Here is a 12,562-nt window from a genome sequence, read left to right as displayed (position 1 = left end):
GCTACCACCATGCTTCACCGTAGGGATGGTGCCAGGTTTCCTCCAGACGTGACACTTGGCATTCAGACCAAAGAGTTCAATCTTGGTTTCATCAGACCAGAGAATCTTGTTTCTTATGGTCAGAGTCCTTTAGGTGCCTATTGGCAAACTCCAAGTGGGCTGTCATGTGCCTTTTACTGAGGTGTGGCTTCCGTCTGGCCACTCTTCCATAAAGGTCTGATTGGTGGGGTGCTGGAGTCCAAAAACCTTTCTGCTGCAGCCACAATAATGTCTAGTTTCTTCAACTTCTTTGAGAATTGCACTGTAGTTTATAACTGTGGCAATGAACGCAACAAAATCCACCTTTTTAACACACAGGGTATCTTTTGTCTGGAAGCAAACATTTACTACCGGCTGCATCACTTGTTTTCGCAATTATTTTAAAACGCCTCACATAGAGCGGTCAATCAAATCTAACTTTTGCCACCTCAATTTCCTTCACCCTTACAGGGCACTCCAGGAACTCAGGATCATGAAACCCACCACAATTGCAACACTCATCTTTCTACACACCTTTCTTCAGTATACTCTGTACCTATGCACATACTTGAAACATGGTCAAATCCTTTACAATTCTTACACTGCAGTGGTTTGGGGACGAAAGCTCTTACATAACCAAGCTTCACATGCGTAGGTATTTGCTCTTTATCAAAAAACAACAGGACTGACTTGTCTTTTTCTCCATTCACCCAGCGGGTCAGACGCTGGGAACCAACCACACCGTGAATTCTCTTCAGGTATTCAACTTGAACATCTGTCGTCACCCCTGAGATGACTCCTACTCTAAAGTTCAAAACACAAAACTTCTATTGTCTGGGTTCTTTTGAGGCCCACTGCAATCTCCAACTGTTCTTAAGAAATACAATTTATAAAAATATTTTGTCAGTCATGCCTTCTTTTGGGTACTCGAAGATATTCAAACCTGTCCCCCCAATATTTTGTCAGTCATGCCAATCTTTTGGGTAGTCGAAGATATTCAAACCTGTCCCCCCATTACTGTTGCTCTCTATAGCATCCTTTTCCCAAGAAACACTGCTGAGCTTTGGAGCAGAACTTGATACATTGTTGTTCTCTGGTTCTTGAATCAAGGGTTTGAAGTAGACAGATTGACGAGCATAGATACAGACAAAAGGTTTATAGATCTTGTAGTGTCATACACATGAACACTGTGCTTATTTTTTTATTAGATGTACCTTATATTAGGTGAAACTAAATATGCACCCGCATCTTTTGGTTGCAATATGGTTTCCAGTGGTATGCTTGTTACAAATAAATTCAGATAAAAAATTTAACAAATGTCTCAAATTTATTATGGTAGGCCTATATAAGTATGCGCCTTACAGACTGGTGTTCTGACCTGACAGACTATCATTTTACAATGCACCATACTTACCAAGTCAAGAAGTTACCTAAAAGGAACACTTACATTAACACCACACATAAAAATGTCCCATACTATCTCCTTGAAAGTATCAATATACAGCCCCACAACAGGACATTTATACATTTTGGAAGAGCAAGGTACAGCATTGGCATATTTGGGAACCCACTTCTATGCTGAACACCAGTTGGTAGACTGAAATGTTTGCATGCCAAATAAAAGTTTGAGTGTGTGCGAGCTCCTTCTTTTGAGTCACATTATCCAGTGCATCTCTTTCCAATTCATTCCACAAGACATATGCGTGACGTCTATTGTTGTGTGTGTGTGTGTACGTACACGTGTGATTGCAACCAAATGTGTGACATCAATTGACTGGAATGAATTAAGACATACAACACAGTAAAAGTCAATGTCATCCATGCACTGAATCATTGATTCTCCACATGGTAACAATTGACCAGTTTGGATCATTCTTTCCCTTTCTATCCCAAGAAAACAATTGTCGCTGTTCCATTAGACTTTCTTGCCTGAGAGCAAATTAATAAATATAATGAAGTCTGGTTGCCGCTGCATGCTTTTGTTCCTCTGGTCAGGAGCTGGGATAGTTTACTGAGAGCAGGACCATGTTGTGCAGCAGAAGAGATGTCTCTGATTCTAGAAAGCACAGAAGGAGACATAAGACAAGGATAGTGAATACTGAGACTCATGAGTGACAATTGGAAAATAAATAATTAACATTCATGCCCCATCTGTGGAAGTATACACTTCTAAATATTAATGAAGCTTAAGTTATTACTACATTAAAACATTTCTTTTAAAATTTACTTTCAGGTGTTTGTGTGATAAAGAAATTAAATGGCTACTTTCTGGTATAGGCTACTTCAAAGCATTCAACACCATTGTAGCTATGAAATTATATAAAAAGGTATAATGACGGTCTTTTCATGAATCCCCAAGAACTGTGGACTGTAATATCTGCAATTACTATATAATAACCATATTTACCATGTCATTTGTTTTGTAAATACCAGGGCCCAGTTTCCCAAAAGTATCTTAGACTTAAGTTCATCATTAGAATTTGAAGGAGCATCGTTAAATCCCGACTGTTTCCCCAAAACCATCGTTGCTCAAGTTACACTTAACAAGGGTTTATTTACAGACTGCCTTATACCACTTGTAGAACAGCTAAGTGCAATGTTAAATGCTTTTTATGCCATTCCCCACCACTTCATAAACTGAAGGATTCCACTAAACATAGAATAAAGCTGTTTGTCTCTCTGTGACCGCCGATAACTTTGGAGCGAAGTCGCCTACAAATACATAGTTGCAATGTCTTTGAAATTATTACAAACAAATAACAATTGTGAAAATGGCGCCGACAGATCGTGCAGCCGTGCTTCCAGTTCCTAGGCAACTTTGCAGTACTGTTTTTCTGTGGCATTGCTTACATTATTATCCCCAATTTGTGTGTTATTACGTACAGCCGGGAATAACTTTTGGATATCAGAGAGGTGATAACTCACCAGCATTACAACCAGGAATACGACTTACGATAGTTCAATTGCCCTGGGGGGGTCGAACAAAGTGATTCCAGAGGCTGATCCAAAACACCACCGGCAGAGAAGAGGTATTTGGAGTGGACTTCTAGGAGGTGCGCAGACAACCCACCGCTTCCCGAGTACATTACTCGCTAATGTTCAGTCTCTGGACAATAAAGTTGTGAGCATTTCCTTCCAGAGAGACAGATTGTAACACACTGTTTCACAGAAACATGGCTCTCTCAGGATATACTGTCTGAGCCTGTACAATCATTTGGGTTCTCAGTTCATCATGCATCTCTCCAGGAAGAAGGGCAGGGGTGTATGTTTCATGATTAACCACTCATGGTGTGATTGTGATAACATACAGGAACTCAAGTCCTTTTGTTCACCCGACCTAGAACACCTCAAATGCCAAAGGTATTACCACGTCGCCGACACCGACGTCTTGCTTCCGGACAAGTTAAATACCTTCTTTGCCCGCTTTGAGGATAACACAGTGCCACCGACACGGCCCTCTACCAAGGACTGTGGGCTCTCCTCCGTGGCCGACGTGAGTAAGACATTTAAGCAGGTTAACCCTCGCAAGGCTGCTGGCCATTGTGTTTATGGACCTATTCAATCTATCCCTATCCCAGTCTGCTGTCCCCACATGCTTCAAGATGTCCAACATTGATTTCTTGGGTACAGGAACAAAGCTAACTGAACTAAATCACCCCGTAGCACTCACTTCTGTCATCATGAAGTGCTTTGAGACTAGTCAAGGATCACCTCTGACACCCCAGACCCACTTCAATTTGCTTACCGCCCCAATAGATCCACAGACGATGCAATCGCCATCACACTGTACCCTGCCCAACCCATCTGGACATGTGGTATACCCATGTAAGAATGCTGAGCTATAAATCAACACTATTGTACCCTCCAAGCTCATCATTAAGCTTGGGGCCCTGGGTCGAACCCTGCCCTGTGCAACTGGGTCCTGGACTTCCTGACAGGCCATCCCCAGGTGGTGAAGGTAGGAAACAACACTTCCACTTCACTGATCCTCAACACAGGTGCCCCACAAGGGTGTGTGCTCAGCCCCCTCTTGTACTCAGTGTTCACCCATGACTGCGTGGCCACGCACGCCTCCAACAATCATCAAGTTTGCAGATGACAACAGTAGGTCTGATTACCAACAATGACGACACAGCCTACGGGGAGGTGGTGACGGCCCTGGGAGTGTAGTGCCAGGAAAATAACCTCTCACTCAATGTCAACAAAACCAATGAGCCGATCATGGACTTCAGGAAACAGCAGAGGGAGCACCCCCATCCATATCAACGGGACCACAGTGGAGAAGGTGGAAAGCTTCAGGTTCCTCGGCGTATACATCACTGACAAACTGAAATGATCCACCCACACAGACAGTGTGGTGAAGGAACAACAGCGTCTCTTCAACCTCAGGAGGCTGAAGAAATTTGGCCTGGCACTTAAAGATAAACTTCTCCTTAATACAACTGCTGTGTCAGATTTCAAAAAAGCTTTACCATGCGATAATCTGAGTACAGCGCTCAGCCACATAAACAAGACATACAGATACCCGACCAAGTTGTGGAGTCAAAAGTCAGAAATAGCATTATAAATATTCACTTACCTTTGATGATCATCGGAATGCACTCCCTGGAATCCCAGTTCCACAATAAATGTTTGTTTTGTTCGATAAAGTCCATCTTTATGTCCAAATACCTCCTTTTTGTTTGCGCATTTAGTTCACTAATCCAAATGCACAAAGCACGGGCACTAAGTCCAGAAGAAAAGTGAAAAAAGTTCCATTAAAGTTCGTAGAAACATGTCAAACAATGTATATAATCAAGCTTTAGGATGTTTTTATCATAAATCTTCCATAATATTCCAACCGGACAATTCAGTTGTCATTAGAAAGAAAAAGGAACGACCGTCGTGCTCACGGCCACGCGCAAGACTAAACTAAAGGCTTTCAGCCTGACCACTTGTTGAAACAGCTCTTATTCGCTCCCCTTTCACAATAGAAGCCTGAAACAATGTTCTAAAGACTGTTGACATCTACTGGAAGCCTTAGGAAGTGCAATCGGACCCCATTTAAACTGGATAGGCAACCACTTGAAAAACTACAAACCTCAGATTTCCCACTTCCTAGTTGGATTTTTCTCAGGTTTTTGCCTGCCATATGAGTTCTGTTATACTCAGACATTATTTTAACAGTTTTGGAAACTTTCGAGTGTTTTCTATCCAAATCGACTAATTATATGCATATTCTAGCTTCTGGGCCTGAGTAACAGGTAGTTTACTCTGGGCACCTTATTCATCCAAGCTACTCAATACTGCCCCCCGTTCCCAAAGAAGTTAACCTCTCTGGGGTAGGGGGCAGTATTTTGACATCCAGATGAAAAGCGTGCCCAAAGTAAACTGCCTGTTACTCAGGCCCAGAAGCTAGGATATGCATATAATTGGTAGATTTAGATAGAAACTTTAGAAAACACTAAAACTGTTAAAATTATGTCTGTGAGTATAACAGAACTGATTTGGCAGGCGAAACCCCGAGGACAAACCATCCCCCCAAAAAACAAGAACAAATTCAGCTTACTACTGTTTTCATATTTTCAATGGTTAGTACTATAATTATAAGCCCAAGTCCTCCGAAATTGTAGTTCCTAGGGCTTCCACGAGATGTCAGTCTTTAGAAAGAGTTTCAGGCTGGTTTTTGGAAAAGTGACCCAGAAATTGTAGTTTTTCTAGGTGGCTCCCATTTTGGCTGTAGTATTTCCAAGCGCGTGGAGGAAAGCGCGTTCTTTCTTATTTATCTCTGGTAATGAACATACTATTCTCTGTCTTCAATTTTATCGTTTTTTTTGCATATTAGGATCCCTAAGATTTGATTATAAACGTTGTTTGACTTGTTTGGAAAAGTTTTAATAATGTTTGGGATTCATTTTGTATGCATTTTGATGGAGGGAAACAGTGGATTATTGACTGAAGCGCACCAGCTAAACTGAGTTTATGGATATAAAGAAGGACATTATTGAACAAAAGGACCATTTGTGATGTAACTGGGACCTTTGAGTGCCAACAGAAGAATATCAAAGGTAAGGCATTTTTTTATATCGCCATTTCTGACATTTGTGTCGCACCTGCCTAGTTGAAATATGATTTTCATGTGTTTGTATGCGGGGTGCTGTCCTCAGATAATCGCATGGTTTGCTTTCACCGTAAAGCCCTTTTGAAATCTGACACAGCGGCTGGATTAACAATAAGTTAAGCTTTATTTTGATGTATAACACATTTTCAAGAATGTTAAATATTTGAATTTAGTATTTATGAATTTTGCGCTCTGCAATTTCACTGGATGTTGGCCAGGTGGGACGCTACCGTCTCACATACCCTAGAGAGGTTAAAACCCTTAAACCTTTACAGATGCACAATTGAGAGCATCCTGTCGAGCTGTATCGCCGCCTGGTACTGCACCGCCTGCAACCGTAGGGCTCTCCAGAGGGTGGTGCGGTCTGCCCAACACATCACCGGGGGGCAAACTACCTGCCCTCCAGGACACCTACAGCACCCAATGTCACAGGAAGGCCAAAAAAAATCAAGGACAACAACCACCCAAGCCACTGCCTGTTCACCCTGCTATCATCCAGAAGGCGAGGTTATCAAAGCTGGGACAGAGCGACTGAAAAACATCTTCTATCTCAAGGCCATCAGACTGTTAAACAGTCATCAGTAGCACCTTAGAGGCTGCTGCCCTATATTCAGATTTGAATTCACTGGCCACTTTAATAAATGTTTACATATTTTGCATTAATCATCTCATATGTATATACTGTATCTTAGTCTATGCTGCTCCGACATTGCTCATCCAAATATTTATATATTCTTGATATATTCTTGATTAAAAAGATGCTTCAAATCAAAACGACTGCATTAAAAGATACAGTATAGGCTACATAGGCCAATATATTTCAGTCATATTGAAATCAATATAATGTTCAGTCACTTGAGTTCTATTACGCAAATTGTAGGCTACACCATTTTTTTTTTAAGTGTGTAACAAAATGTGCGCAATGATGTGCCAAATCTGTGATATAGTACATTATTACAGGGCAAGCATAAAAATAAGCTGCCTCAATATTTGCAACCATATAAGTGGTCTCTCTTTAGGAGCTGATCTGCCATCTTTATTGTGGAATAATTGCCATGTTAAGGTTAGAGTTTAATGGAGAAAGCTGGTCTGAGAGAAGCACTGTCTTTCGATCCTATCAGTATCGACACATGCTCCAACCAACGCTCTTTCTGCACAGTGTTTTGGGAAACGCCTGTTAAATCTTCAGCTGTTGTAGGAACGATGCTTCGTTAAAACCCTCGTAGGCCTAGGTTCCATCGCTATCGGGAAACCGGGCCCAGGTCAATAGCATAATGCTGTATAGCAGGTGCACTGTGAAAGCCAGGATGTGCCATGATAAAAATAGAGTGTATAGAGCAAACTGGCATTGTGAACCAAGCTGTCATAAATACGACAGCAAGCAATCCCCGGTGTGTAAAACAGATCTGGATTCGAATACTTTTTGAAGTCTTTCAAATATATTTGAGTGATTGCTTTAGCCCGCCTTGAGTGCCACGGCAGGGGTTTGCACTTTAGCGACAATTCTATTGGTTCCACCGCAGCAGGCAAGCTCAATTGAGAACCCAAAATATATGAAATTATTTAAAATAGTATTTGAACCCAAGTCTGTCTGTAAGTAAAATGTGTCAGACCTGTGAGCTGGGTAGACAGCTGAAGCCACTGGAGGAGCCACTCTCGACACTGGCTAGTGGTGAGGCTACTGGGATTGAGACCCCGCAGATAGCAGGCCTGGGGAAGTGGAGTGAGGAAGAGAAGTAGTGCATCACGCTTAAGATACAACATTTCCCTTGTAAATTTGTAATTCTGATTTACCAAAGATTATAATGTATGTTTATTTTTATGCCATAAACCATACACTGGAGCATCAGCTAGCAGTTCCAACTGCTCTCTTTTTTAGATTATAGTGCTACACCCGAGTTGTAGGTTTGCTTACTGCATCGGACACATCTACTGAATACAAATTCTGCTTTGTGTAAAGGCATTTGCTAATTGATTTATATCTAAAAATGACAGTGTTGAGACCCCTGACTTCTACGATTATCACTTGCTATTCCATTTCAACCCATTTGTATAGACGGAGTACCGTATTGACTTTATTTAGATCTATAAATGGCAGTCTTGAGATGGGATTATATGGAGGGGTTGTGGGGAACCTGACCTCTCTAATCTCTGCGTCAGTGAGTTGGCCCTGTCCCAGTGTGTCTAGAGCCTGATCCAAGTAAAGCAGGTCCAGGGCTTTGGCCCTCAGCCGTCGCCGGAGCAGGAACCCAGGGAGCCAGGGGTTCAGCAAGAGGTGGGAGCACAGCAGCCTCTAAGAGAGGGAACAATGGAATTAGAAGAGGATAAGAATATAGGAAGGGGGAAAGAAATGGAAGCATGGGGAAAAATAAAGACCAGGAAAGAAAGGGAAGTGTAGAGAGGAATAAATGGGGAGAGAGTGAGAAAGACACCTGTCAGATGAATCATCTATGTGAATTGAATCCCCAAACGAATCAAAAAGAGTTAAAATAACCTGAAGCATATTGTGAAACCTAAGACCAATCACAGATGAAAATAAACTATTTTTATACTGGGATGACCCTCACCCTCCTAATCTGCTCTCTCCAAGTTTCTTATGAAACACAATTGCATAACAATATGAAACGCAATGCTCTTTACAAGCAGAGGCCCACTCTGAAATAAACACAAAAATCCTTACCATGTGACCAGAGTCCATGCCTGTTAATCCCAGTGGTTGTCCGGAAAACACGCCTCTCGCTGCACTGATGTCTTTCACACTGGGGTGAGCCCCACTCTGCACCTGCATAACAAACATTTCAAATCACCCCTCCCATTCTGCAGATACACACCAACTGGACCAGGCAGGACAGGTTCAACTGCACTCTCCACACAAAAAACACCTACTTACAGTCTTGTACTCTCATAACACAAAAGGCCTCAACCAATTGCCGGTGTGGGAAGTTATCACACTGTATTATTAGCATGATATGGGTGTGGACCTTTCCCTTTAGCCATTAACACAATTTCTCACTGATCATCTATGTAATGATAACTAGTAAACACAGAATTGTATAGCTGGGATAACCCTTAGATGATCTGTAATATTTACATACACTGACAGTCTGGTTATGCATTTCAAAATTGTGATGAATCGTTACCTACAGTATAGGCCTAGAATAAAATAAATGCATGGCAACTGTTTGAAATGTCCGTGTTCAATTAACAAACATGATCAGAGTTTAAAGAGCTAAATTATTAACCTTGCTGATAAGAGTAAGCAGATGGCTGCGGAGGGTCCACTCTTTGATGTGAGGTATTGACCAGGCCACACCCTTCAGGATGTTCTCACGGTGTCGGCATCTCTGCTCGTGGTACAATCTCTGGAAGTCCTGCTGCTGCTGCGGAGTCCACAGGTGACGAATCAGGAGCTGCCTAGGGAACAGGCACCTACCAAGGAGGGGACACATATCAGATTAGAGGTTGGAGGTAACCCATCATTCACCATTCATTTAATACCCCTCCCAAAAAAGGCATTTTGGAAGCATGCACGACTCCCCTAAAATTTACTTAATTTGCACTCTTTTCAATCACTCTTAAAACTGTTAGCAAATGATAGTCAATATCAGGTTGGTTGATTCACAACAACTCACATAAGAGTGAAAACCAAAATGATGGCAAAAGGCGGGATAGATATTATCACCAGGGGAATGGCTTTTATCATGTCTTTGCGAAACTGCAAGGAAAAGAGAGGTACAGACAAAGAGAGCATTACATTTGAATATTTCATCAAGTTCTCTGCTGTAGAGTTTATGACAGTCATAAACTGCCTCTATGATATGTGCATCCCAAATGGCACTGCATTTCCTATAGTGAACTACTTTTGACTGGAGGCCCTAGTCAAAAGTAGTGCACTATGAAGGGGATACAGTGCCATTTGGGACACAGTCAATGTGTCTACTACACAAAATGTATGGCTGCCAGGGTGGAACTGCAAAGTGTGACTCACTGACCAGAATGATGGTCTCCATCTCACGGTAGGGCAGTTCTTTGAGTGAAACATCTTGAGTGAGCATTTTCATCCTTATCCTCTTCGTTTCCCTCACATCGTGTACCATGAGCCGAAATCCTGAACACATAAACACATTGCAAAAATGCTTCATGGTATTGCCTCAAAGAAAAACACATACACTTTGGGCAGCACAATCTAGAGGGAAAGGGGCTATCCAATTCCAAATGGAAAATGTTACAGCTGTATACAGTCTATGGAGAAGTTGCACTGAGGTAGCTTGGTTGTTGCGTAGGGTTGCTTGCAACCTATGCATGCAAGTAATAATACATTATTTCTTGGGGGTGCTAAGCCTGTTTTTGAAGGGGCTTCAGCACCATCAAACCCCTCCCTGGAGCTGCCCATGAGAAGTTGTCAGTTAGGCATTAGAGGGTGTCATTTTGGTTAGGGGGTACTTACCTTTCACAAAGGTGGTATAAAGGATGTAGAGGCGGGGGAATCGATGTTCAAGGAATTTCTCATACCTCTCACTGGCTCTCTGAAATATGCCTAGTCTGCCCTGAGATAACGAGTAGTGCCTGCAGGATAATACACTGTGAGAGAGGGATATCAGATTTAGAGACAAATTACATTAAAAATACCTTGTGACATTGTGTTTTTGTTAGTCTCTCCCCCCATCATCCCAGTGTTCATAAAATAATTTGGTTCTGTGTTTCAAGATTATGTTTTTGTATATATCCCATGTGATGTTTTATATGAGGACAGGGAAGAGTTTAGTTTGGGACACCTAAGCCTATAAAGGTTTCAGTGGGAATGTAATAGATTTCTGTTGACAATAGTCTGCTTAACCTCTGGATGCAGCATAATGTGCTAGCCTGCAGGAGGATTGCAGGCTTACTTTCAATCCCTGGACACTGATTTAACCCACAAATGTCACCTAAAAATCAGGGAAAGGATTAACACTTTGGGTGTGGTTATATGTTGTGAAATATGATGACTTTGCTGACTGACAGTGGTCTTTGCTCTTTCACGTGCACCTGCCGCCGGGGGAATTTTTCTTTTTTAAAATCACAAAATGTGGTTACATTGTCACCGTTTAAACAGTGCCGTTCTCAGGCATAAGTGGCATAACTGCCCGTTCTGCTTGTTAGTCACTCAATTAGCCCATGTCAGCTGACATTTTATAGATAGCTGGCTAGACTAACTTACCTAGCAATCGATTTTGTTAGTCACTTTAAAATCACATATCATAATAACATGGCATAAGTCATGGAAAACCGTGTAGAAAGCAGGAAATTAGCTTTACATTTTTTCCCATGGCAAAATGTGTAAAATTACAGGAAATGTACTTTAAAACCGCAAAATGTTCACTCTGCCCCATGGAAAAATGAATAGAATTGCAGAAAATGTTCTCTCTACCTCCATGGCGAGGCGCCGCGTCCCCCGCTTACCAAAATGGTTTCCACTACGTTAGCTCCTATAGGCAGTCAGATTTCATACACAAAAACTAAATGAGCACATCAAAAATAATGTATTTATTTTGTCTCAATACGGTTAGGCTTAGCCATAAAGTTAGTGTGGTTAAGGTTAGGTTTAACATTCATTTAATTAGATATAAAAGACCAGAGTTTATGCCTTTGTGGCTATAGAAGCTAACGTTAGTACCGACCACCAGAAACTGACGAGAAGGCTGCATGCCAACGCTGTTAGCGACATTATTTATTTCGCGTGCTTGCAACATTAGAATGATCACCGTTAGCTCTAGTTGGAAGGACCAGAGAGAATAACCAACGACAATTACCGACAAAAGCATTTCGAGTAGGCTAGCTACTCTCCATCTTCCAGTGACATTCGCGTTATTCAGTACCTTAATCTTGAGTAGGCTAATATTGGAGTGTATGTCGACACGGTTGAGATCCCTTGAAATGGATAACTGCATCGTATTATCGTTGTAACACAGCATTGGACCCCTCTCTTGCACAGCGCCATGGTGGTTTTTACACTGCAGAGTGCGTCAATAAGGCGTGAGTGCGTCAATAGGCGTGTTTTGCATCGGCCTCCCGGTCGACTCAAAAGTACAGTATTTACGCGCGTGTTGTAATTAGTAGGATTCAGTGTTTCGCCATTCAAAAGTGATTGTCTTCATTGGGAAGGCTTTAATTCATTTCAAGGCGCTTTATTGGCATGGGAAACATGTTAACATTGCCAAAGCAAGTGAAGTAGATAGTAGATAATATACAACAGTGAAACAACCAATAAAAATGAACAGTAAACATTACACACTCAGAAGTTCCAAACGAATAAAGACATTTCAAATGTCATATTATGTTTAAATACAGTGTTGTAATGATGTGCAAATGGTTAAAGTACAAAAGGGAAAATAAATAAACATAAATATGGGTTGTATTTACAATGGTGTTTGTTCTTCACTGGTTGCCCTTTTCTTGTAGCAACAG

The 12,562-nt window shown here is 41.6% G+C and overlaps 1 protein-coding gene across 2 annotated transcripts; it reads right to left on the bottom strand.

Annotated features, from left to right (window-relative positions):
- Positions 1–1,185: 1,185 nt before the first annotated feature.
- On the bottom strand, positions 1,186–12,169 carry LOC109891225 (LETM1 domain-containing protein 1). Of its 2 annotated transcripts, none has more exons than XM_020483601.2 (9): positions 11,974–12,169; positions 10,566–10,699; positions 10,111–10,226; positions 9,751–9,833; positions 9,361–9,547; positions 8,799–8,900; positions 8,259–8,411; positions 7,732–7,828; positions 1,186–2,074 (listed from the first exon to the last, which is right to left on the bottom strand). In XM_020483601.2, exons 1-9 carry the CDS (start codon positions 12,093–12,095, stop codon positions 2,010–2,012), a joined length of 1,059 nt encoding a protein of 352 aa, XP_020339190.1. In that variant the 5' UTR covers positions 12,096–12,169; the 3' UTR covers positions 1,186–2,009. The 2 variants fall into 2 exon arrangements, with proteins under 2 accessions (XP_020339190.1, XP_031681220.1); XM_031825360.1 differs by having other exon boundaries at positions 11,908–12,028.
- Positions 12,170–12,562: the final 393 nt, after the last annotated feature.

The sequence above is a fragment of the Oncorhynchus kisutch genome, linkage group LG5 (assembly GCF_002021735.2).
Source record: "Oncorhynchus kisutch isolate 150728-3 linkage group LG5, Okis_V2, whole genome shotgun sequence".
Classification (NCBI taxonomy): domain Eukaryota; kingdom Metazoa; phylum Chordata; class Actinopteri; order Salmoniformes; family Salmonidae; genus Oncorhynchus; species Oncorhynchus kisutch.
This window is presented reverse-complemented; position numbering and strand designations above follow the sequence as displayed.